The 27025-nt window shown below is 42.4% G+C and overlaps 1 protein-coding gene across 1 annotated transcript; it reads left to right on the top strand.

Annotated features, from left to right (window-relative positions):
* Nucleotides 1-254: 254 nt before the first annotated feature.
* On the top strand, nt 255-27025 carry WNT1 (Wnt family member 1). Its single transcript, XM_070736018.1, has 4 exons — nt 255-355; nt 8668-8921; nt 17912-18177; nt 26537-27025. Exons 1-4 carry the CDS (start codon nt 255-257, stop codon nt 27023-27025), a joined length of 1110 nt encoding a protein of 369 aa, XP_070592119.1.

The raw sequence follows: 27025 nt of genomic DNA, 5'->3' as shown, positions 1-27025 counted from the left end.
GGACTTTTTTCTCCTGCGGCTTCTCCCTTTTTTCTCTCCCTGTTCCCTTCCCCCCCATACCACTAAAAACCTTCAATTTGGGCTCACATCTTCTTGACCAGCGACGGGCGCTTCCAGGGCGCACGGTGCGCGCCCTCGCCAGCGGAGCGCTTTGGAGACCGCATCCGCCGTCCCACCTCTCCACCCACCCATCCATCATTCGCCGCTTCCAAACCCCCCCGTCCTGCGGTTCCGCCGAGCAGGCAGGCGAAGCGATGAGCCCCGTGGCATTAATGCTAGGCTTGAAGACCTTGTGGGTTTTGGCTTTTTCCTCTCTTTCCAACACTCTAGCGGTGAATAACAGCGGCCGATGGTGGTAAGTGCGCTTTTACGCGCGGCTGCGCCTTTTTGCGAAACCGGCTCGCCTTTTAGTGAAACGGTGGGACGGGAAGGGACGTCAAACCTACTGGTGCTTCGAGGGTCCCGAATTGGCAATTTTGAGCTTTGCCCGAAACTCGGCTTCTGAAGCAATGACGAATGGCCAAGTGGAGAAGCGGAGCAGGACCAGGCGCTGGTTCTTGCCTAGAGACCTGGATCCCGTTTCGGTTTCTGCGGGGTATTGCTCAGTGGAAGTTTGGAAGACTTGAGCATCCGACTGTCGTTTGCAGGAGACACGGATAGGGTCCAAAAAAGCCCCCGATTGGGTCTTTGGCTCTATCCACATGGGGTGGCCAAATTTGTTAGTTGGAAATTTGGAATGCCACATTTATACACTTTGGTTTCTACCAAAGAATTGCTGCTAATTATTACTACTTCTACTTTTGCCTCTATAGACTATTTATTAATACATACATGTTTCCTCTATAACTAAAGTATGTTACACTCTCGCTAAAATTAATTTACTGTTGCACTATTTCCATAATTGCTAATGTTGTTATTCGAATTTTTCGTGTCTATATTCTTTCTTTCCATTTTCTTTGCATGCCTCTCCTGAGACAGCAGGATAATCAAGTAAAAATAGTTCTGCAGGTATGCAGGTATTTCCTCCAATCGTAGTTCAGAGAAGACAGATACAACTCTCGTTTTCAGTTTTTGATTCCTGACGGTCCTATTGAAATCTCTCCATGAACGCAAAGAAATCCCATTTCAAATTTTAGCCCCTCTACTGGAATACCCCTCTGGTTTTGGGTCCAATGGAGCTATCAATAGAGGAAAGCAGTGATCATTTCAGTAAGCACCTTGGCCAGATTCAATGGCTATGTACTTTGTGGGTGTGATACCTTCCAATATAATTTTTACTGTCAGTCACCAGTGATTTGGATCTGGCCACTCACCCAGCTGCGTAACTCACTCGGTCTCTTGCCCCATTCTGCATGTGGGACTGAAGCAGCAACGTGGGATCTGGGAAGGGGTAGCTGTGAGATCCCAGGAAGTGGTGTTGGAATCAGGGCAGGTGCGTGGAATCTGAAATTGCCAGATCCAGGGGCTCAGTACAAAATAAGAAAAGAGAGAGCAATTGAGAGCTGAATTATAAGTTGTTCAGTGTAGAAATGAAAAGGGAATTGCAGTTAATGGAAGTGTCCCTTTCTCCAAATGTGTTGAAGCATATATGGAGAGTTCCCACATTTATTTATATTTTTTTAACCTTGTGTTTTATGAATTAATAAATAACTCAAGACAGCAAACATACTTAAAACTTCTTCCTTCTTCTATTTTTTCCACAATAACCCTGTGAGGTTTAGTTGGGCTGGGAGAGAGTGTGAGTGACTGACTCAAAGTTACCTAGCTACCTTTCATGCCCAAGGCAGGACTGAACTCACAGTCACTTGGTTTCTAGCCTGATGCTTTAACCACTGGATCAAACCATCAATGTTGCGTGGTCGTTTCTGGAATGAAGTGAAGGTCATGTTCTAGGTTTGGATTGAAAGAAGAAAAGAATGCCTGTTCCTCAGATGCCGCTAGTAATCAGTATGGTTTGAGATGCATAAGTATTAAATAACTGTTTATAAGGGTAGCATGGTGTTGTAGTAATGACTAAGTGCATTTGGGTCACATCTGTGGAGCAGATACATTTCTTGTTTCCTCTTTCAAAGAAGAGTATTTTAGACCCTCTATCAATAGTTTCAAGTAAGTGGCATATCTTAGACTATTTTGCATAAGCATGAAATGCTCAACAGCCTCAAACTTTGCAGGATCCAGGATCAGCTTTGTATGAATAAAACTGTTTTTTTTTCATTTGTGTTTGAGCTGAGCAAAAAAAAAAAAGCAATGCTTTTAAAACTTATAATGCAATCTGTATATTGCAGAGATTCCCAAACTTTGTGGCACAGGAATTTCCCACAGTGGCTTTCTTCAGGCAAAGTGAGGAACAAAGTCTAAGAATGTATTTGCTTCGATTTGACCAGAACAAACCTGATCAAAATGATCACACACACATGCACACAAAAAACCAAAGTTGGTTGTGATTCCCTGGAGGGAGAGTCCTGACCTGTAGTTTGGGAAACCCCACTCTTAACTCCTTGGAGGCCATACAATTCCTCCATCCCATCTTTCGAGGAAGAATTCTACAATTTTCCAAACTGTTTTAGCTATTAAAATGTCTGAGATGACATATGCATGGTACCAAATTTCAGGGCTGCAGAGCTTTGGAAAATTAACCTAACCATTTTGAGTACTCCAAGTGAAGTGAGTCAGTGAGTGAGTGAGTCAGTGAGGCCCAAAGGTCCTTGGTAGTACTAGTAAAAGAAAACAGAAAAGGAGAAAAAAGAAGAAGGATTTCCATGCTTCTTAGTGCTAGAGAGGCTGTTGGTTCCAGCTCCCTGCCACCAAATTTGGCAATGGACTAGAAGTCCTGAAGGAGATGAGGGGAGAGCCTCTTTGGCTTTGACAGACTGGTCTCTATTGCAAAATCATGCAAATGAAAGGGTTGTGTTGGAATAAGGAGTTTACGAGAGACGTGAATTCAGCTGTTTGTCTATGGAGATTCTCAGTCATCCAGGTTGTCTCTCAAAGGTGCTTTTTCAAAAGGCAACTGGACTTTTTTGGGGGGTTTTCCTCGAAGATATTTCGCTTCAGTTCAAAACTGAAGAAGTTTCTTGGAGAAGCAAAATGTCTTAAAGGAAGAACGAGAAAGTCCAGTTGCCTTTTGAAAAAGCGTCTTTGGGTTCAGCTGTTCTGTTTGCGTAGAAATATCTGGACTGTATGCCTAGGAAGTGTTGACCCTCTTTCACATTTAGAGTTACCGTAAGTTTTCAGGGACGACTTGGACTATTATAGGCAATATTACAAACCCCTCTACAATGTTTGAAGGGGAAGATGCACATATAGTTTATTGGGTAAACATTGTTCCACTACAAAGACTCTTAAAACACATGTGCTGCAGTTTAATTCCATAGCTCAATAGGAAATATGTTTCGCTATTTTAGTATGCCTGTACCATATACCTGTCAGTTATCTGGTGTTTTTTTTTTTTATTCTGCTAATCAAAGATACTCCATGAATGATATAGCCCTTCCTTGTTTGAACTCTCAGATAAAGCTCTCACAATTCCTTCTAAAAATATCAACCAGTGGAAACTAAAGTGAACGAATAATAGAGAGGAGTGATAATTGATAAAATCAAGTGTCCAGCATGTCAGATTACTAAAGAGTTTATTTTCACTCAGGCACTGAGCAAAGTGTTTTTGGCTATGGGAAAATATGTATTTTGGTTGATTTATTTTTTAAAAAAAATTTCCTTTGCTTTTATTTTGCCTTTCAGGATCCAAGGTGGCCCCTATCAAAAGCCAGCTGACAGCTATTATCAGCTGGTTGTTATTGTTAATAATTATCAGATTACTGTTGCTTTTCATGTTGAAACGTCTACATTAAAAATAAAAGCTTAGACCCATCTTACTGTAAAGCAAAGGAAGCCACAATTTGCAGCAGCCACAAATTAACAGTTTAGCACCGGTCATTTTCTGAATAAGGCAGTTTGTGCAATCTTCCCCCAGTGCTTGCCCTCCAGATGAACTTTAATCCTTCCCCCCTTACCTAAAAATTATGGGAGTTTGTTGGGTATGGATGGAGAAGGCCAAGTTGAGAAACTTGTCTTAATGGTACCCTACAGTTTCCCTTTCTTCCAATGCTAACTCCAGTGCCGAAGTCGGCTGTTTCCAAGTAATGCGTTTTCTTTCCTGAAATGGCATAACATTGGGGGTCCTTGCTCTCCGTCCTAGAGGTAATTAGGGATATCAGTGCAAAAGAGCATCTGGAGCTACTACCTGGAGCCTCCAGGGCTTCTTCTATCAGTGGTGAAATCCATGTTTTAAACTACCGGTTCTGTGGGCATGGCTTAGTGGGCGTGGCTTGGTGGGTGTGGCAGGGGAAGGATACTGCAAAATCTCCATTCCCTCCACACTCCGGGGGAAAGGATATTGCAAAATCTTTATTCCCACCCCTCTCTGGACCCAGCCATAAATGATATTTGCCAGTTCTCCGAACTACTCAAAATTTTCACTACCGGTTCTCCAGAACCGGTCAGAATCTGCTGGATCTCACCCCTGACTTCTATAGAGATTCTCCACTTGTGCAGGACTGGGGTGGTGGAGGGCAGGATAAGTAGCAGCTACTTGGATGAAGGAAATAAACAAATGTTGCTTGCAATCTCTTCCACCGGGTGAGGCCTGGCATGTAGTTTGGCCCTTTTAAATACTGTATACAGAATAGTTGTTTTCTCATTTTGCTGTCATTGTTTCTCTCTCTGCTCTTGAGATAGTTGTGGCCATTGTTTTGCAGGGGTGGTGTGGGGTGGTGGTAGGGGAGTCTCAGAGAACAGATAACCTTTTAAGGGAATCTAGCTCCCTTAATGTGTGGGTGATATGTGGCTGCTCTTCTTTCCTCTCTCCATTGGGGTTTGTAAATTCTATTTTTTTTAAAAAAAAAATTGCTAATGCTTTTCTATATGTTTTATAATGACATTTCTTAAGTTCTGCTATTATCAAGATCGTTGTACCTGGCACGTCTTCTACATTCTTTGGAGAATAAGTTCAAATTTTTCAAATAAATATTTTAATATTTTAAATAGTATGGAATGGTGCTTGAATTTCTTTTAAGTCTTATGGTCAAACTGGGCTTTACGTTTGTGCTATACAGTACATGTCTGTTGTTTTGTGTGTGTGGAGACAAAAAAACCCTAACTGGCTATCATATTATTCTAAAATCCTATCTGGAATAACAGTAAAGTGTATGGATTTTATAAATAAATATATGTGCCAAATTTTCAATCCCATCTAATAATAATAAGAGAGAAAATAGCTGTAGGATAATAACAGCTATATGTTGTATATTTATAACAACCGGTTTATTTTTATTTAAAACATTTAGGTAGCTCAGCTAGTTGGTTAACAAAATAATAATAATAATAATAATAATAATAATAATAATAATAATAATAATAGTAGTAGTAGTAGTAGTAGTAGTAGTAATTTATTAGATTTGTATGCCGCCCCTCTCCAAAGACTTGGGTAACTAGGTTTACATTTATTTCAGTGAACTGTTACTGTACTTTTACTATATCTATTATATTATCAGGCATTAATTGCATTTCTATACAAATGACTGGAGTTTATAACAGTGTTTAATGCTATGGTGTTAAAGAGAAAGAAGAAATTGACTGGGAGTTCTGGGTGTTGCAGCATATCAAATTAAGGAAAACTTGAGCAATAGGAATTTTGCACCTTACACTGTGCTCTTTTTATGGATCCTGCAAGAACCTCCTCTGCCAAATAGAAATCATTTACAACAAATTCTTTGTTGACAGCTCTGTTAAATAAATTTGTATTCCCCCCAGATAACTTTAAGTTGGGGACAGAAATTCTTAGACAAGATAATTTCTTATTTCAAGGATGCCAGATGCACTGGGCTTGGAATGTATATGGAATTCCTCTTTAGCTCTTTCCACATGTTTGGGGTGGCTCTGGCAAGAGATGGGAACACTCTGCTCCCCTCTTATTAATTGCAATAAGTAGATTGATTCCTCATCCACATGATCTCCTGCCAAAACCTGTCCAAAAATTGTTGTGATTTCTTCATTTGTCATGTGGAGTGTGATCGCCGCAGCTGCTATGATAAAATGACTTGTAGACATTTTAAATTATGTTTTTAATAAAAACATAGAAACATAGAAGGTTGACGGCAGAAAAAGACCTCATGGTCCATCTAGCCTGCCCTTATACTATTTCCTGTATTTTATCTTAGGATGGATATACAATGTACCTCTACCTACGAACGCCTCTACTTACGAACTTTTCTAGATAAGAACCGGGTGTTCAAGATTTTTTTTGCCTCTTCTCAAAAACCATTTTCCACTTACAAACCCCAGCCTCCGAAACTGTAACCGGAAAAGGCAGGGAGAAGCCTCTGTGGGGCCTCTCTAGGAATCTCCTGGTAATAAACTGGGCCGGAAAAGGTGGGGAGAAGCCTCCCTGGGGCCTCTTTAGGAATCTCCTGGGAGGAAACAGGGCCTCTACCCTCCCTGTGGTTTCCCCAATCACAGGCATTATTTGCTTTTACATTGATTCCTATGGGAAAAAATGCTTACAAACGTTTTTACTTAAGAACCTGGTTACAGAATGGATTAAATTCGTAAATAGAGGTACCATTGTATGTTTATCCCAGGCATGTTTAAATACAGTTACTGTGGATTTACCAACCACGTCTGCTGGAAGTTTGTTCCAAGCATCTACTATTCTTTCAGTAAAATAATATTTTCTTACGTTGTTTCTGATCTTTCCCCCAACTAACCTCAGATTGTGCCCCCTTGTTCTTGTGTTATAATATCATTGCGGGCATACTTGACTTCTTAAAATATAATATAGGCCAGAATAAAAGTGGGACTTCTTTGCAACTGGACCTAAATTCTGGCAGTTCCTGTCTAGAGAGGTTTATCTGATTTACTCTTCAATTATCTTTCACTAATGAAAGAAAAACAGGCAAAACATGGTTATTAGTTGATTTACTATATTTGGCATGGTTTGATGGATCCTGTGATCCTTCTGGGAGTGAAGCTATACTATGGGAAGAATTCATTTTTATTCTTTAAATTAATTGGTAAGAATTGATGTTAAGAGCCATTGCGGTGGTTAGAAGGCAGTATTGCAGGCTAATTCTGCATTCCACTGCCAGCAGTTTGATCCTCACTGGCACAAGGTTGACTCATTCTTCCATCCTTCTGAGGTCAGTAAAATGAGGACCCAGATTGATGGGGGAGGGGGGGATATGCTAAGTCTGTAAATCTCTTAGGGCTGCAAAGCACTGTGAAGTGGTATGTAAGTGCTATTGCTATTATTATGCTGACTATTTATGAATTTTAGTTTTTCTCTTGCTATTTAATATGGTTTTCATTGATTTTCTTGTTTGCCTGTTTGGACAATTCTTTTATATAGGATATCACCAGGGAGAGAGGGTTTAGATACATACCTGTGTGGGTGGGTGGGTGGATGGATGGATAGATATATAGGTAGGTGGGTGTGTGGGTGGATAGATAGATAGGTAGGTAGTTAGGTAGAGAGAGAGACTGTAGATAGATATCTATCTATCTATCTATCTATCTATCTATCTATCTATCTATCTATCTATCTATCTATTTATTAGATTTGTATGCCGCCCCTTTCCGTGGACTCGGGGCAGCTCACAACACAATAAAACAGTTCATGACAAATCTAATAATTTACAATTTACAATATTAAAAACCCCATTATTAAGCAAACATACATACAAGCATACCATACATAAATTGAATTGGATAGGCCTGGGGGAGATATCTCAGTTCCTCCATGCCTGACGACAAAGGTGGGTTTTAAGGAGATAGATAGATAGATAGATAGATAGATAGATAGATAGATAGATAGATAGACTGTAGATAGATAGATAGATAGATAGATAGACTGTAGATAGATAGATAGATAGATAGATACTGTAGATAGAGAGATAGAGAGATAGAGAGATAAATAGAGAGAAAGATATATATATACAGTATATATAGAGAGAGACTGTAGATAGATAGATAGATAGATAGATAGATAGATAGATAGATAGATAGAGAGAGAGAGAGATAATAGATGGATGGATGGATGGATAAATAGGTAGGTAGGTAGGTAGGTAGGTAGATAGGTAGGTAGGTAGGCAGGCAGGCAGATAGATAGATAGATAGAGAGAGAGGCTGTAGATAGATAGATAGAGAGAGAGAGAGAGAGAGACTGGAGAGAGAGAGAGAGAATAGATGGATGGATGGATAAATAGGTAGGTAGGTAGGTAGATAGGCAGGCAGGCAGGCAGGCAGGCAGACATAGAGAGAGAGCGAGAGAGAGAGCGAGAGAGAGAGATAATAGATGGATGGATAAATAGGTAGGTAGGTAGGTAGATAGTCAGGCAGGCAGGCAGGCAGGCAGACGGACAGACAGACAGATAGATAGATGTTAGCAGCATTGAATGCAGTGATATTTAGGTCAAAGCAAAGGTTTTAAAAAGCCCATGATAGAGGCTGTTCAGAACCATCCAAGAATGTCAGCAAGTCTTAATCCCTTCTGTTCCAAATGCCCTTGCAGAACTTGATATTCAACACTGCATTCTGGGGGTCTGAGTTTCTTAAGGAGCCCAAAACCACCCTGTCCTGATCACAATGTAATCCTCTTGAAACCTTTGCTTGCAGGGGAATCATCAACGTGGCCTCGTCTACCAACCTACTGACCGACTCCAAGAACGTGCAGCTGGTGCTCGACCCTTCCTTGCAGCTCCTGAGCCGCAAGCAACGCAAGCTCATCCGCCAAAACCCAGGCATCCTGCATAGCATCAGCAGCGGCCTGCAGAGCGCCATCAAGGAGTGCAAGTGGCAATTCCGTAACCGCCGCTGGAACTGCCCTACTACCCCCGGCCCCAATGTGTTCGGCAAGATTGTCAACAGAGGTAAGGGGACGGGGTGGAGAGCGGGCTGAATGGTGGTGTTGGTGAGGATGATGTTGATGATGAGGATTGAAGCCTGGACCTGAGAAGTTTCCTCTTGCTCCTATAATCTGGCTGACTTAGCAAGGGGAGGCATGAAACTAATTGCATTGCATTGCGATGGGTAGATGGCTCTCCATTTTTAGTGAGGAATGCTGCAAAAGTGAGTGCCTCGGTCAAGGAGAGAAGACTTCTGCACAGAGCACACAAATTTCTCGTCCTCGTTTTCTGTTTTTCCTTCCTAATAGGAACCAGGACCAACTCTCCAGTTTAACTAGCAAAGCGGATGCTTTAAAGGGCAGAACTGGACAAACAAAACCCACCCACTCTCCCGACCTGCCACTTGGACCAGCCGTTTCACTGGGTCTAAATCTGGATGGCTGGTCCCATGGCCACTTCCAACCCTTGTAAGAGCTGCTCAAAGCAGTACATTGTCTGGTGCCTCTTAGTGTCCACACCTGTGAAGCACCACGTATATCTCACGGCGTTTCTCTGCTGCTGCTGAAGACAGAAGCAGGGAAAGGAGGAGCAAAGTCTCTTTCCTACCCAACCTTCAGGTCTTTGAAAGCCATTTCCCCCCCACAAGTAGAACAGGGGTGTCAAACACAAGGCCTGTGGGCCAGATCCGGCCTGGGGGGTGCTTAGATCTGGCCCACAGGGCTGCCTTTGAAGCAATGAAAGACCGGCCCGTGGTGCATCTGTCACCAAAAATGGAGGTTGTCATGTGTAGCACTCCCAGGCTCTCTTTTCCGCTGTGATGGCCTCCTGCAGCCCTCTAGCAGTGAAAACAGAGCTCGAGGAGGTTGTGTGCAGCCCGCCTAGGCTCTATTTTTGCTGGCAGAGTGCTGGCAGGAGACTGTCATGGCTGAAACTGGAGCCTCAATGAGTGATGTTGAGCTGGCCATGCCCCCTGACCTCCCAAGGTCAAAGACAACCCTGATGTGGCCCTCAATCAAAGCAAGTTTGATGCCCCTGAATGAGAAACTTCTACAGGTAGTCTTCGGTGTACGACTACAATTAACGGTAAGTGAGACATTTGTTAAATGAATTTTGCCTCATTTTACGACCTTTCTTGCCGCCGTGGTTAAGTCAAATGTTGATAAGTTAGTAACCGGGTTGTTAAGTGAATCTGGCTTCCCCGTTGACTTTGCTTGTCAGAAGGTCTCAAAAGGGGATTGCATGACCCTTGGGACAGAACAATGGTCATAAATATGAACCAAGGTGCCAAGCAAGCATCTGAATTTTGACCACATGTCAACGGGGATGCTGCATTTGAAAAACGGTCATAGATCACCCTTTTTATTGCCGTTGTAACTTTGAGCAGTCACTAAACGAGCTGTTGTAAGTCAAGGACTACCCGTATTTAATTTTCCTCCTCTTTAATTTTTGCTCCTCTGCAAGATTTTAAGAGGGGGATGTCCACCATAGCAGATGTGCCCATCCACTAGAAAGCCTTCCACCCTCAGCATATAAGCCCTGTCGAATGGTCAAAGGACCCATGACTAGTGGTGAAATCTACTTACCTTCCCTACTGCTTCAGAAGCGTGCATTTGCACGCGCGCCACCATTACACATGCTTTTTCACCCTCTGCGCATGCACTGAGGCTGAAAAAAAGAGAAAATGCCAATGTCCAGGTGAAACCTTGCACTGCCGCTCCTACCGGTTCTCCAAACCACTGGTGGCCACTACTACCGTTATGCCTGAACCGGGCCGAACTGGGACCATTTCACCCCAGCTTATGAAATCTATTTGGGGAATAGCCACGGACCCTGGAGAAACTGAGCAAGGGAACACAGTCAGGTAGTAAAAGACCAGGCAACTATTCTTGGTTCTGCTTTATGATTTTTTCAGAAACCAAATGTCTCACAATTTTTCATGGTGCCCATCCTGGCCCCTTTCTTTGAAAGCAAACTGCATGGCAATTAGTGGGATGTGCCTGAAGTACATTTTGTGTAGCTTCAGCATTATTAAAAACAATATAACAGACGTGCTGTTTTGAATTAGAAGCGTCAGTCCAGCACACCTGGCCTGGTTAAATCTGATGGATTTCAGTGGGATTTCAACAGCTTAAACGGACATGGACTGGTTGAAGATTAAAAGATGATTTGGTGGCCTGCGTGGGTATACGCTATATAGCACATTAAGCCAAATATGTATTTTCTGGGAATGCGTACAGTAGCTGCCACCAGAAGATGCCAACTTCTTTAAGGAGTTGCCAACAGATTGCAGCATGAGCATCGATGCACACTGAATCACCTTTCTTTCCCTCCTTTCAAATTTGGATAATTACATAGCTATGATGATGATATTAACCATGACATCTCACTCTGGGGTTAGCAACTGAGCTCTGCTAAAGAACAGATCAGCAGACTAACAGAGTAATGGAACAAGAGGAGAATAAAGGGGGAAGAATTGGAGGTAATCAGAAAATATAAAGACCTGCACATTGGGTGCAATTCTTTCACACACACACACACACACACACACACACACACACACACACACACCAGTTTGATCTAGTGGTTAAGGCAACAGTCTAGAAAAGTGGAGATGGTGAGTTCAGGTCTCACCTTAGCCATGAAAACCAGCTGGGGGTGATCTTCAGCCAGTCACTCTCTTCAGGTTTATTATTGCGGGGAAAATAGGAAAATGAAGGTATAATAATAATAATAATAATAATAATAATAATAATAATAACAACAACAACAATAATAATAATAACAACAACAACAACAACAACAAGCATAGACATGATGTTGTGGCACAGATGATCCACTGGAACTTGTGCCGGAACTACCATTTCCCAGTGGCAAAGAACTGGTGGGATCACAAGCCCGAAAAAGTGGTCGAAAATGAGCAAGCAAAACTACTGTGGGACTTCCGACTTCAGACTGACCGAATTCTGAAGCATAACGCCCCAGACATTGTGATCGTGGAGAAAAAGGAAGCATGGATCATCAACTTCGCAATCCCAGGAGACAGCAGAATTGAGGAGAAGCAGCTAGAGAAATTAGTGAAATACGAAGATCTAAAAATCGAGCTGCAACGACTCTGGCATAAGCCCGTGAAAGTGGTCCCAGTGGTACTTGGCACGCTGGGCGCAGTACCAAAGGATCTCAGTGGACATTTGAAAACCATCGGAATTGACAAAATCTCCATCTGTCAATTGCAAAAGGCCGCTTTACTGGGATCGGCAAACATAATTCGCCGCTACATCATGCAGTCCTAGGTGCTTGGGAAGTGCCCGACTGGTGATGAAATACGAAATCCAGCATAGTGATCTCGTTTGCTGTGTTGTATTGACATAATAGTAATAGTAATAGTAATAGTAATAGTAATAGTAATAGTAATAGTAATAGTAATAGTAATAGTAATAGTAATAGTAATAGTAATAGTAATAGTAATAGTAATTTATTAGATTTGTATGCCGCCCCTCTCCAAGGACTCGGGGCGGCTCACAACAATATGTTGGATATGTTCTCCATTTTGAATTATTTGTAAAAAAAGTAATAAAAGACAGGATATAAATAAATAAAACTAAATAAATAAACCATCTGAGCACCACATGGACACCTTTGACATTGACAATATCACCATCAGTCAATTACAAAAGGCAGCTTTACGTGGCATGGCTTGCATCCTGCAACAATACCTTTAATACCATGAAGTCATATCTGCCTATTCCCAGGTTCTTGTCCTGTCTAAACATCTGGTTGACGGTGTGACCAACCATAACGATGATGAATGATTATAACAACAACAACAACAACAACAACAGCCGATTTATTAATTGACAGCCATGGAAGCCCAGGTGACCTTACCAGGTTGTTGTAATGGAGAAAAATGGGAGAAGGGAGCACAGCATATTCCTTCTTGAGCTCTTGACCAAAAAGATGGGACATAAATCTAAGAAATACTGTAAATGAGTAGAATTGCAGGGATAAGGAACTATGGCCCATGCTGGCTCAGGAATTCTGGGAGTTAAAGTCCACAAGTCATAAAGGGGCCATAGTTCTCCATTTCTGCCTTACTGGAAGCTGCCACTGATGGAATGGGGAATGGAAATGATTTTCAGTCCCTTTCTGTTTCCTGGAATCCTTCCATACCCAGCTGCGGTGGCCCAGAGGTGGAGCTCTTGCCTCACAATCAGGAGGTTGTGAGTTCGATCCTAGATAGAGGCAGATGCAAGGAGTTGGACTAGATGACTTACCTTCCAATATATTCCCATAAGAATGGGAGAATTCCTTGGAGCAGAATAGGGGGAAATAGCCAGAAGAATGGCTGAGAATCCCCTTCATCAGCTGTTCAGCTGTTAGAATCTTGGACCAATCAACAAGTATGCTTGTTGATTAACCTGGCTGATTGTTTGCTAAAGAGTATGCCTGAGCATTGGGATCAAGTGAGTTCTGATGGCTGAAGGGCATGTCTTCATGAGCACCATTTAAGGCGCTCCATTTATGGAAATGTAGAAACATAGAAGATTGACGGCAGAAAAAGACCTCATGGTCCATCTAGTCTGCCCTTATACTATTTCCTGTATTTTATCTCAGGGTGGATCTATGTTTATCCCAGGCATGTTTAAATTCAGTTGCTGTGGATTTAAGCAACCACGTCTGCTTGAAGTTTGTTCCAAGCATCTACTACTCTTTCATAAACCATTTAGGTTTATAAATTAAGAAAATACTTTACTTGGGTTAGAATGAGAAAGCTGAAGAAGCTGCCATTTAGACCGGCCAGATTAAAGCCAACAGCTGAGAGGGTCAGAGAAACTCTCAGTGTGGTCTCTCTAGGTCATGGTGCCCTTATCCTCCCCACTCCTTTTAATTTGTTTGGACAAATGTGTTTGTGAACCTAACGATTTGTCATTAGTACAGGTAGTCCTCGATTTACGACCATAATTGAGCCCAATGTTTATACTGATAGGCAAGACTTTGTTAAGTGAAAATTTTACAATTTTTCTTGCTACAGTTGTTAAGTGAATGATAGTTGGTGGCCAACTTGATGTCACTCACATCAAGGGTTTGGGTTAGGGCTAGGGTTCCTGGTCTCTCCTCAAAGAGATACAATTTTCCTATCTATTTACTATAACTCAACACTAATGTATGTATGCCATATGCGTACATACACATTACACAAAGGCACACAAAAATATACATTATCTACTATATAATGTGTATGTACACACACACACACACGCACAGCTTTTCTAAAATTATACACATTCAACCTCACTTACTGTGATAGGAAAAACATACCCAGAGCCCAAAAGGAAAAAGAGAAAAATTCAATTTTTTCCTACCGGTTCTGCGTACCTGACTATATCCATAGGAGCCCATCACTGATAGGTAGGTAGGTAGGTAGGTAGGTAGGTAGGTAGACCGATAGAAGATTCAAACCCATTGGTTTTATGAAACTGAGAGATGGAATTCTAATATTGATGTTTGGGGGAGTTAAACATCTACCTCCATAAAGTGCTTCCTTTCACCTCTGCACAGCATCTAGCCCTTAACTGCTCCTAACTCTTCATTCACTTCACTTACAAATGCAGAAGATATATAACTTAAAGTTTCTTTCTCCAATGAAGTGCCTCCTCCCTATGTTTGTTCAGAGCAAGGCAAGGCTGCTTGAAATGGCCTGATGAGTAACATCACCTTACTATTCTTATTTGCTGCTACCAGTTTTATTGCTGTGGTTACTACCCACTGTGATTATTCCTTGAAGCTAATAAGACCACTTTTTTTGTACGAGGACGAAAGCTTTTTATTTTATTTTATTTATTTATTTTGCCCAATACACAATAATACACAATGAAGGTAATAGAGGACACCTTCGAGGAAATAGAATTAGAGAAAGAATAGAAGAGATTTATTTTTACTTATTTTATTTATTTATTTATATTTATTTATTAGATTTGTGTGCCGCCCCTCTCCGTAGACTTGGGGCGGCTCACAACACAATAAAACAGTTCATGACAAATCTAATAATTTACAATTTAAAATTTAAAATAGTTAAAAAAAACCCATTTTTAAGCAGACATACCTACAAACATACCATACATAAATTATATAGGCCCGGGCGAGATATCTCAGTTCCCCCATGCCTGACGACAAAGGTGGGTTTTAAGGAGTTTACGAAAGGCAAGGAGAGTAGGGGCAGTTCTAATCTCTGGGGGGAGCTGGTTCCAGAGAGTCGGGGCCGCCACAGAGAAGGCTCTTCCCCTGGGGCCCGCCAACCGACATTGTTTAGTTCATGGGACCCGGAGAAGGTCCACTCTGTGGGACCTAATCAGTCACTGGGATTTGTGCAGCAGAAGGCGGTCTCGGAGATATTCTGGTCTGATGCCATGAAGGGCTTTATAGGTCATAATCAGATAATATAGGATAAAATAAATCGATAAGAGAATAGAAGAAAGATATAGGGATAGAAGAGAAGATATATGGGATATATTGCAACCCATACCGCATCTCAGACATTAACACCCTCGAAAATGTCCAGAGATACTTCACCAGAAGGGCCCTGCATTCCTCCTCCCGTAACAGAATACCCTACGAAACTAGACTTACAATCCTTGACCTAGAAAGCTTAGAGCTAAGACACCTTAAACATGATCTAAGTATTGCCCACAAGATTAAGGAATGCTGCTGCATCCTGCATTGTGTCAGGAATTTGTTGTTGGTCTTCAAGCACATGAGGCAGCCCTTATTATGGATTCACTGGGAACTACTGGTAGACCTCAGCTTGCAGCCACAACCGAGCCCAAAATTGCTGCTGCCAAGGGAGACATTTGTTAAAGTGTGTTTTGCCTCCTTTTACGACCTTTCTTGCCACTGTGGTTAAGTGAATCACTTCAGTTTTTAAGTTCTTAACAAGGGTGTTATGTGAGTTTAGCTTCCATATTGACTTGACTTGTCAGAAGGTCGCAAAATGACCCTGAGGCACTGCAGCCGTCACTAAATATGAGTTCAGTTCACCAAGTGGTTGAATTTTGATCACATGACCGCAGGGGGGAGACCACAACAATTGTAAAAACAGTCATTAGTCACTTTTCTTTCTTCTCCCCCCCCCCTTTTTTTTTGGGGCAAAAAGTTTTTTTTAAATTTTTTCACATGTGTTCATAGAAATGTCATAGAAACACAGAAGATTGACGGCAGAAAAAGACCTCATGGTCCATCTAGTCTGCCCTTATACCATTTCCTGTATTTGATCTTAGGATGGATATATGTTTATACCCAGCATGTTTAAATTCAATTACAGTACTGTGGATTTACCAACCACATCTGCTGGAAGTTTTTTCCAAGGATCTACTACTCTTTCAGTAAAATAATATTTTCTCATGTTGCTTTTGATCTTTCCCCCAACTAACTTCAGATTGTGTCCCCTTGTTCTTGTGTTCACTTTCCTATTAAAAACACTTCCCTCCTGAACCTTATTTAACCCTTTAACATATTTAAATGTTTTGATCATGTCCCCCCTTTTCCTTCTGTCCTCCAGACTATACAATGTATATATCTTGCAGACATATCAAAAACATTGCCTAAATCCATGTTTCTAGCCATTTCCGTATTCATATTTACCGCTTTCTTGTTAGTAAATCACCAGTCTGCTTTCTCACTCCCCTCATACACTCTCCATCTCTCCCACCTTCCTATCTTCCTCTCTCCTTTCCACCTTTAACCTTCTCCAAACGAACTACTTCCTCCCTCACTTTCTTAGCCTTTCCTTGAGTGACTTCTATTTTTTAAAAAACCCTTTTTATCTGGCAGGCTGTTAATATAGTGCTTTTTTGAACGCTATCACCTGGGTATATGCCCATGTTACACCAACACTCCGCAGTCTGCATTGGTTGCCGATCAGTTTCCGCTCACAATTCAAAGTGTTGGTTATGACCTATAAAGCCCTTCATGGCACCGGACCAGATTACCTCAGGGACCGCCTTCTGCTGCACGAATCCCTGCGACCAGTTAGGTCCTACAGAGTGGGTCTTCTCCGGGTCCCGTCAACGAAACAATGTCATCTAGTGGGACCCAGGGGAAGAGCCTTCTCTGTGGCGGCCCCAGACCTCTGGAACCAACTCCCCCCAGAGATTAGAATTGCCCCCACCCTCTGAGATACACTTTCCCCCTAGGCCTTTAAAATTTTATGCATGGTATGTCTGTATGTATGATTGGTTTTTATATAATGGGTTTTAACTGTTTTTAGTATTGGATTATACTGTTTTGTTACTGTTGTTAGCCGCCCCAAGTCTGCGGAGAGGGGCGGCATACAAATCCAATAAATAAATAAAATAAATAAGTATACTTTCCCCATTTTCACATCATCTTAAATAATATTTATAATTATTATTTCTAATTTGGGTTTATGCCAGTGATGGCGAACCTATGGCACGGGTACCACAGGTGGCATGGGGAGCCATTTCTGCTGGCACGCGAGCCATTGCTGTAGCTCAACTCCAACGTGTGTGTGTGTGTGCACTGGCCACTTGATTTTTGGCTCACACAGAGGCCCTGGGAGGGTGTTTTGGCTTCCAGAGAGCCTCTGAGGGATGGGGAGGGTGTTTTTACCCTCTCATGGCTCCAGGGAAGCCTACTGGGCCCACCAGAAGTTGGGAAACAGGCCATTTCTGGTCTCCAGAGGGCCTCCAGGAGGCGGGAAAAGCTGTTTTCGCCCTCCCCAGGCATTGAATTATGGGTGTGGGCACTCGCGCACGCACAATAGCACACATACACGGTCTTTCGGCACCTGAGAAAAAAATGGTTTGCCCTCACTGGTATATACTTTAATACTGTAGCACTAATTTCTTATATTTTTGATTTTGTCATCCGGGTTAAGTCATTTCTAGTTGTAACTTCAAAAGGTCACTAAATGAGCTATTGTAAGTCAAGGACTACCTGTCCTAAGCTGGGTTCGGTGCTTTTTCACTGATACGTTGTATGGTCTCTCTTCTGCCTTCCAGGTTGCAGGGAGACCGCCTTCATTTTTGCTATTACCAGTGCTGGGGTCACCCACTCGGTGGCCCGTTCTTGTTCGGAAGGCTCCATCGAATCTTGCACTTGTGACTACCGACGGAGGGGCCCAGGAGGTCCCGACTGGCACTGGGGTGGCTGCAGTGACAATGTGGACTTTGGACGGGTCTTTGGGCGAGAGTTTGTGGACTCCAACGAGAAGGGGAGAGACCTGCGCTTCTTGATGAATTTACACAACAACGAGGCAGGACGTCTGGTAGGGAGAATGGGGACTGCTACGGGGTAATGGGGCTTTTAGGTAGAATGTATTTATTTATTTATTTATTTATTTAAATTTTATTTTATTTTATTTTATTTTATTATTTTACTTTACTTTACTTTACTTTACTATTTTATTTTATTTTATTTTATTTTATTTTATTTTTTTATTTTATTTTATTTTATTTTATTTTATTATTTTACTTTACTTTACTTTACTTTACTTTACTTTACTATTTTATTTTATTTTATTTTATTTTATTTTATTTTATTTTATTTTATTTTATTTTATTTTATTTTATTTTATTTTATTTTATTTTATTTTATTTTATTTTATTTTATTTTATTTTATTTTATTTTATTTTATTTTATTTTATTTTATTTTATTTTATTTTATTTTATTTTATTTATTATTTAAATTGTATGCCACCCCTCTCCGAGGACTCGGGGCGACTCACAACGTATCAAAATAATATATAATATACATATCTAAAAAATCTAATTAATATAGCTTAAAAACTTTAGAAACTCTAATAGCATTTAAAAGCTTTCATTCCCATTCCCATTCACATAACAAGACACACTAGACTTGTCGACTGTTCTGTCGGGCTCTCTGGTAGACTTCTCCCAAAAATTCACAGGTACAAATTTCAGACACACACACGTTTGAAAATTCAAAACAATGTTCTTTATAATGAAAATTCACTTAAACCAAGCCCTCTTTTGGTATAGCAAAGAGCACTCACCTCCAAACAAACTGGTAATTTGTACAAGTCCCTTATCAGTTCTGTGATACTTATCTTGCAGCTGTGAGGCAATTCACAGTCCTTCTTCTTTCACAAAGGGAAACACACTTTGCTCTGGTTTAGTTTCAAAGCGAGGGAAAATCAGCACAGAAAAAGTCAAAGTCAGTAAAGCAGTCACGAAACACAACGATCAGATAATCCTCCACAATGGCTAAACCCACAGGCTGCTATTTATAGCAGCCTCACTAATTACCACAGCCCCACCCAACCACAGGTGGCCTCATTTTCTTTGATAATAATCTCTCAGTTGTTGCTGCCTATGCATCGCTCTCCGCATGCATGGCTGTATCATTAACTCTTGTTCTGAATCCAAGGAGGAGCTAGATAATTGATCTCCTTCTGAGCTGTCTGCCCCACTCTCCTCCTCCCTGTCACTCATGTCTTCTTGGTCAGAGGTTCCTTCATCAGCAGATTCCACTGGGGGCAAAAAAGGCCTGCAGCATGTGGATGTCTCCCCCACATCCACAGTCCTTGGGGCAGGAGTAGGGCCAGAGCTAACCACAACATCGACCAGGGAGCTAGAGTCTAATGGCCCCAAGCCTGGCGGCACAGATAGGTCTTTAAAATTTTATGAAAGGTGAGGAGGGTGAGAACAGTGCGAATCTCTGGGGGCAGTTGATTCCATAGGGCCAGGCTCTTTCCCTAGGTCCCGCTAAACGGGCCCTGGAGAAGGCCAACTCTGTGGGACCTAACTGGTACGATGCCATGCAGGGCTTTATAGGTCATAACCAATACTTTGAATTGCATCCGGAAACCAGTCGGTAGTCAATGCAGTCTGCGGAGAAATATGGGTATGCCTTGGAAGGCCCATAACCGCTCGCACGGCTGCATTCTGCACGATTTGAAGTTCCCGAACACTCTTCAAAGGTAGCCCCATGTAGAGAGCATTGCAGTAGTCGAACCTCGAGGTGATAAGGTGATATGAATTGCATGCTTTGAGAATGCCTTTCATATCATTACTTCCCTGGGCACGTGGATATCAGCAGATGCTAATTAACGCCATATTTGACTTCCCCAACAAGCGTCATGAATGTTTTCAACATATGTTCAGACCGTGATTCACTCCGTTCATACCAGCTCATTGTTTTCTGAAGAGCTAATGGTTACAATTTCAGTTATTTTGATCTACTCCTAGGAAAACTAGTCATCAAATTCCTCCAAAGTAATGAACGTTTTATTAAGGGTAGCGTGCCAAAAAAGGTCCCACTCAGATCATTGTGCACTCATGCAGATGTGTGATTGTGTTAATGTGATTATGGCTCTATATTATTATTATTATTATTATTATTATTATTATTATTATTATTATTATTATTATTATTATTTGGATTTGTATGTCGCCCCTCTCCGGAGACTCGGGGCGGCTAACAGCAATAAGACAGTGTACAGTAATAATCCAATACTAAAAATGATTAAAAACCCATTAATATAAAAAACCAAACATACATTCAGACATACCATGCATAAAATTGTAAAGGCCTAGGGGGAAAGAGCATCTCAATTCCCCCATGCCTGGTGGCAGAGGTGGGTTTTAAGTAGCTTACGAAAGGCAAGGAGGGTGGGGGCAATTCTAATCTCTGGGGGGAGTTGGTTCCAGAGGGCCGGGGCCGCCACAGAGAAGGCTCTTCCCCTGGGTCCTGCCAAGCGGCATTGTTTAGTTGACGGGACCCGGAGAAGACCCACTCTATGGGACCTAACTGGTCGCTGGGATTTGTGCAGCAGAAGGCGGTCCCTGAGATAATCTGGTCCGGTGCCATGAAGGGCTTCATAGGTCATAACCGACACTTTGAATTGTGACCGGAAACTGATCGGCAACCAATGCAGACTGCGGAGTGTTGGTGTAACATGGGCATATTTGGGGAAGCCCATGATTGCTCTTGCAGCTGCATTCTGCACAATCTGAAGTTTCCGAACACTTTTCAAAGGTAGCCCCATGTAGAGAGCATTACAGTAGTCGAACCTCAAGGTGATGAGGCATAATGTGATTATGGCTCTATATATCTTTCACCTGAATGAAATTGGATTTGGCCGTTTTTCATACAGCACAGAGTTGCATGGTAGAATCTAAACAATGTTTTCCCAGAGTTTGTTGTTTTATGAGAATGCTGGGAATATGTGCAGGCACATTAAAACAAGCTCTCAGTTGCCTTTTTTTTTTTTGCTATTAGTTGCGAAATCATGTCCGACCCATTACAACCCCGTGGATAACATTCCTCTAGGTCTTCCTGTCCTCTACCAATCTCTGGAGTCCATTTAAGCTCACGCCGATTGCTTCAGTGACTCCACCCAGCCACCTCATTCTCTGTTGTCCCCTTTTTCTTTTGCCCTCAATCGTTCCCAGCGTTAGGCTCATCTCCAGTGAGTCCTTCCTTCTCATTAGGTGGCCAAAGTATTTGAGTTTCATCTTCAGGATATCTGGCCTTCTAAAGAGCAATCAGGGTTGATCTCCTCTGGAACTGACCGGCTTGATCGCCTTGCTGTCCAACAGCAAGGCGATCAAGCAAGAGTCGTCTCTTCCTTTTAATATGCTGTCTAAATTTGCCCTAGCTTTCCTTCCCGGGAGCAAGCTTTATTGTTGCCTTATTGTTGGGACAGAAGGAAGCAACAGACTGCCAGTTCCTGTAGGAGAATTCATGTTAGGATTTACCTTCCAATGCCTGCAATGATTTACGCATTTTATTGAACACACATGAGCTGGAGCAAGAATCCACTTGGAAACCTGTAAAACTGCAGGCTTCCCACCCCACCCAGTAAGGAATTGATCCAAAGAAAACCAAATCTCACCAATTCTCATATTCCACTAGGTTTCTAATGGATATATTATATCTGTGGGATTATAACATCTGCATGATTATTGAGTTTCTGCCTTCTGGCACCTTGGCTTCCATTATTAGAATATGAGCACCTCAGATGATCCTACTATTTCTGTTTAAAGGCCTGCAGTCACACTGTAGTGCCATCTCTTTTAGGAGAATTCCCAACTTAGCAAGATCTCAGAGAAGCTGTGGTCTCAAACTGGGTGCTCCAGAGCTGATGTCCCTCCCCACCCCCGCCCCAGAAGATGCTATAAAATTGCCCTAGTGAGGCACAGAAAATTGTGACCACCAGTTAAGTTTCTGCACAGAAGATTTATTCAAGCTTATACAGGCAGTCCCTGACCATTTGAAGTTGCAACGACACTTAGAAGCGTGCACTAGAAAGAGTGCAGAAAAGAGCAACAAGGAGGATTAGGGGACTGGAGGCTAAAACATATAAAGAATGGTTGCAGGAACTGGGCGTAGCTAGTTTAATGCAAAGAAGGACCGGGGGAACATGATAGCATTGTTCCAATATCTCGGGGATTGCCACAAAGAAGAGGGGGGGGGGGTTCAGGCTATTCTCCAAAGCAAAGCACCTGAGGGTAGGACAAGAAGCAATGGATGGAAACTAAACAAGGAGAGAAGCAACTTAGAACTAAGGAGAAATTTCCTGACAATCAGAACAATTAAATCAGTGGAACAGCTTGCCTCCAGAAGTTGTGAATGCCCCAACACTGGAAGTTTTTAAGCAAATGTTGGATAACCATCTGTCTGAAGTAGTGTAGGGCTTCCTGCCTAAGCAGGGGGTTGGATTAGAAGAGCTACAAGGTCCCTTCCAACCATGTTGTTATTGTTGTAGTAATAGTAGAAGTAGTAGTAGTAGTAGTTGTTGTTGTTGTTATTATTATTATTATTATTATTAAAGTCATAAAATGGGGCAAAACTCATTTAGCACATTTTTCACTTAGCCACAGAAATGTTGTGATCTTAACTTGAGGATTACCTGTACAGAAGCATCTGTACTATGTTATGGGCACCAGATAGGGGTCACTGGAATTCAGGAAATGTCGGACAGAGTCCTTGTGGGAGCACAGCGACTCTAAGCTGATGATGCACTTAACTCTACTTCCCCAACGCTGCAGGCTCTTCCCAAACACCCCTTGCAGCCTTGTGTGAAATAGGCAAACCGTAGTTTGCAGGTAATATTTAAAAAAAAACCAAACTGCTTCTTTACTACTAATTAAGATGACATAATGCAGTGGGGTATTTATGCTGTGTCAGAAGGCAGCAACTGAATAACATCCCACAGTCAGTGGTGGGTTGCTACCAGTTTGCACCAGTTCGGCGAACCAGTAGTGGTGGCGGCGGGAGGCTCCGCCCACCTGCCTGAACTTCATCAAAAACACTCTGCGCATGTACAGAAGTGTTGTGCATGCACAGAAGTACTGCATGGGGAAATTGATTCCCCCTGGCCGTTCCGTTTTATGTATGGTTTGTTTGGGATGTATGACTGTTTTTATATTAAGGGTTTTAACCATTTTAATCATTGGATTTGTACTGTGCTTTGTTGCTGTGAGCCGCTCTGAGTCTTCGGAGATGGGCGGCATACAAATCTAAATCTAAATAATAATAATAATAATAATAATAATAATAATAATAATAATAATAATAATAATAATAAATTATTAATAATAATAATAGTTGTTGTTGTTGTTGTTGTTGTTATTATTATTATTATTATTATTATTATTATTATTATTATTATTATTGTGCATGGCTGCTCCTGTTTCCAAACTGGCAGCAAAAAATAAGTAGAACCAGGGGTGGGCTGCTGCCCGGACCTGGGAGGGGGGACACGCAGTGGGGTAGCAAAAATGGAGCTCCACCCCAGAGCACCCAATTTGCACTGAAAGATGTTGAAAGAAAATGCAGGGCATCCTGCTTAAGCCACAGCCACAGTGTGGTGGTAAAAATTTTGGTAGCCCCTCACTGAGTAGAACCCACTACTGATGCCATTGGATTGCCCTCAAGTCCCGCCTTTTAGCAGAGTTGTTTCAGGAAAATAACCCAATTGATTGGTTGCAATCTGCCTATCCGCTGCCCTCAGAAATGCCCAGATTTTGCTGCCTGGTTTCACGGCGAAGGCCTTTACCTTGATGAACAGATTGAAACAAGTGATTCTGGGCGTGAGGAGATACCTGCTTGTGTGTGTGGCTTGGCTGCACAAAATATAATTTCTCTCTCTCTGCTTATTGCACAGAAATGTGAACTTGAACTGGGAAGCGTATGCCTGTTTGCTTTCTGCAGGGCGTAGATTGTGGGGCTAGTGGTAGCAACCTGAGAGGGGTGGGGCTGCGGTAATGGGATGTCCCCCTCCAAAAATGGGGCAGGCTAGCCAAGCCCCAGAACCACGAGCTAGGCTGACGTGTGGGCTCCTAAACATCTGGAAGGAAATGGTTCCAGTTCTTCTAATTGCAATAAAAACCCCTTTTGGAAAGAAAAACTGTGGGCTTGGAGAAACACATCCACATTTTTCTAACTGGAGGGGATCTGTGGTGTGTGGATGGGAGGGGAGGGGAGCTGGCCCCATTTGCAAGGAAAGGGGAAAGAAAAGAGCCTTGGAAAGGAGATTTTCTAACAGAACAACCAAAGGGAGAGATGGTGGCTAGGGAAAAGCAGAGATGTCCTGGGCTCCTGGCACCCAGACACTCTTGATCACTCCCAAGAAGCAGGAAAAAAATGGGAAATAACTTTCTCAATTTCCACCATTCAATTCAATTCAATTTATTAGATTTGTATGTTGCCCCTCTCCGAAGACTCAGGGCGGCTCACAACAGTAATAAAAACAGTATAACAATAGATATAACAATCTAATAATAAAATATATAAAAACCTCAACAATTAAAAACCATACAGCACATACACATCAAACATGAAATATAATAAGCCTGGGGGAGATGCCTTAGTTCCCCCATGCCTGGCGATATAGGTGGGTCTTAAGTAACTTGCGAAAGACAAGGAGGGTGGGGGCCATTCTAATCTCCGGGGAAGTTGATTCTAGAGGGCCGGGGCCACCACAGAGAAGGCTCTTCCCCTGGGGCCCGTATGGTAATTGTTACTGTCATCATCACATTTTGATTTTCCCGTCCAATTCAGTTTCTAGACAGCATAACTAAGACTAGGAATTCTGGGAATTGTAGTCCTCACAACTTTGGATTGAAAAAAGCCTTCTTTAGCTAGCTTTGTTCAAATCCTGGAGAATTTTTCTGGCTGTCCCGGTATTGAGGAACTACAATTCTCTATGGACGTAAACACAAAGTTTCTGGGACTTGTAATTCAGCCATTGCTGGAAGATCTTAATCCTCTAAGCCTGACACCAGTCACCTTCACAGCTTTTGTAATAGATCGGTTCTTTTTACCCAGTGGAAAAACTTGGGCTAGGAAGATTGGCTTGCTTGAAGTGAATTTTTGGGACAAGGGCGGTCTTGGTGTCTGGTGCCCTTTGCTTTCATCATAGCCACAACAGGTTTCTCAACTTAGGAACCAGGCATTGGGCTTTGGGGGCAGGACATCCCAGAGTGCTAAAAAGTATGCTGTTCTTATGCGGAATTTTATATCCAAATATATATTATTCTTTATACTGTTTCCATCTTCCCTGAAAATATTAATAGAACCCACAATGGTCTGAGAATCAGTGCCTTCATTAGATAATTGACAGTAAAGCTGAAACTAAGTTAATCAACTAAAATTAGCAGACTTCTTCAAATTGACTGGTTCCTAATATGATTTGGTTGCTTATTTGTACCCGGACTATCATTAAGTGTTGTACCTAATGATTCTTGACAAATGTATCTTTTACTTTTATGTACACTGAGAGCATATGCACCAAAGACAAATTGCTGGTGTCTCCAATCACACTTGGCCAATAAAGAATTCTATTCTATTCTATTCTATTCCTTGGAGAGGGGCGGCATACAAATCCAATTAAATAAATATTCTATTCTATTCTATTCTATTCTATATTCCAAAATATGTTCCCCAGATCTAATCCACATCTCAAAGGGTAAGGCCCGCAAACCTAAACAGAAGGAATTAAATTAGTTCTCCCAGAGGATCTTCATGTTCATAAGAATAAACACAACTACACATGCACATTCACATACACACACGGCTTTCAAGTGTCACCATAGAATCATCACATGGACATCTCAGGCAAGCCCCCCTATAAAAACCTGCTGCTGTGCCCAGAGAGGGCTTACACTTGTGGCTGCTACCAGTGTGTTTCCTGTGGAGCTCTGCAACCTCAGTGCATGCCTGTGCATGCCTGAGAAAATCTCGCGAGGGGATGCATGCGCGAGTGAGATTTGGGCATTTCTTTTTGCTTCGGTGCACGCGCAGATGCAAAAAATCACCGAAATCTCGCGCATGTGTTTCCTTCTGAGATTCTGCTTCCTGTGCATGTATAGAACAAAATCTTGTTTGGCTGTGCGTGAGAGAGTGCGCCATAGTTACAGCATGGCCCATACTGGTAGGAACCCAATACTGGCTGTGCCCCATTTTTCTGCAGCCCACACCTAAAAGGGAAACTCTTTTGCTTTCTGGAATAAATGTTTCTTCTTTCCTCACAGCTGTCTGGATCTCATTTTCATTTGTTTTCGCGCAATCCCGTCTCGCGTTGGAACCCAACATTATTCTTCTGACGCTCTTAATAGACTTCTTGGTCTTCTTTTTCCCCCCCCTCTCCCCAATCCAGACCGTTTTCACGGAAATGCGCCAGGAATGCAAATGCCACGGGATGTCAGGCTCTTGCACCGTGAAGACCTGCTGGATGCGCCTGCCCACCTTCCGGACAGTGGGGGACTTCCTCAAGGACCGCTTTGACGGCGCTTCCCGGGTCATCTACGGCAACAAAGGCAGCAACCGAGCCTCCCGCATGGAGCTGCACCACCTGGAGCCGGAGAACCCCGCCCACAAGCCTCCTTCCCCGCACGACCTGGTCTATTTCGAGAAGTCTCCCAACTTCTGCACTTACAGCGGCAAGACGGGCGTCGCCGGCACCGCCGGACGCTCCTGCAACAGCACCTCCCCAGCTCTGGATGGCTGCGAGTTGCTGTGCTGCGGGAGGGGCTACCGGACCCGGACACAGCGCGTCACCGAGCGATGCAACTGCACCTTCCACTGGTGCTGTCACGTCAGCTGCTTGAACTGCACCAACATGCAGGTGCTGCACGAGTGCTTGTGA

Source organism: Erythrolamprus reginae, chromosome 2 (assembly GCF_031021105.1).
Source record: "Erythrolamprus reginae isolate rEryReg1 chromosome 2, rEryReg1.hap1, whole genome shotgun sequence".
NCBI lineage: Eukaryota > Metazoa > Chordata > Lepidosauria > Squamata > Dipsadidae > Erythrolamprus > Erythrolamprus reginae.
The sequence above is the reverse complement of the archived record's forward strand: the minus strand, read 5'-3'. Positions and strand labels throughout refer to the sequence as shown.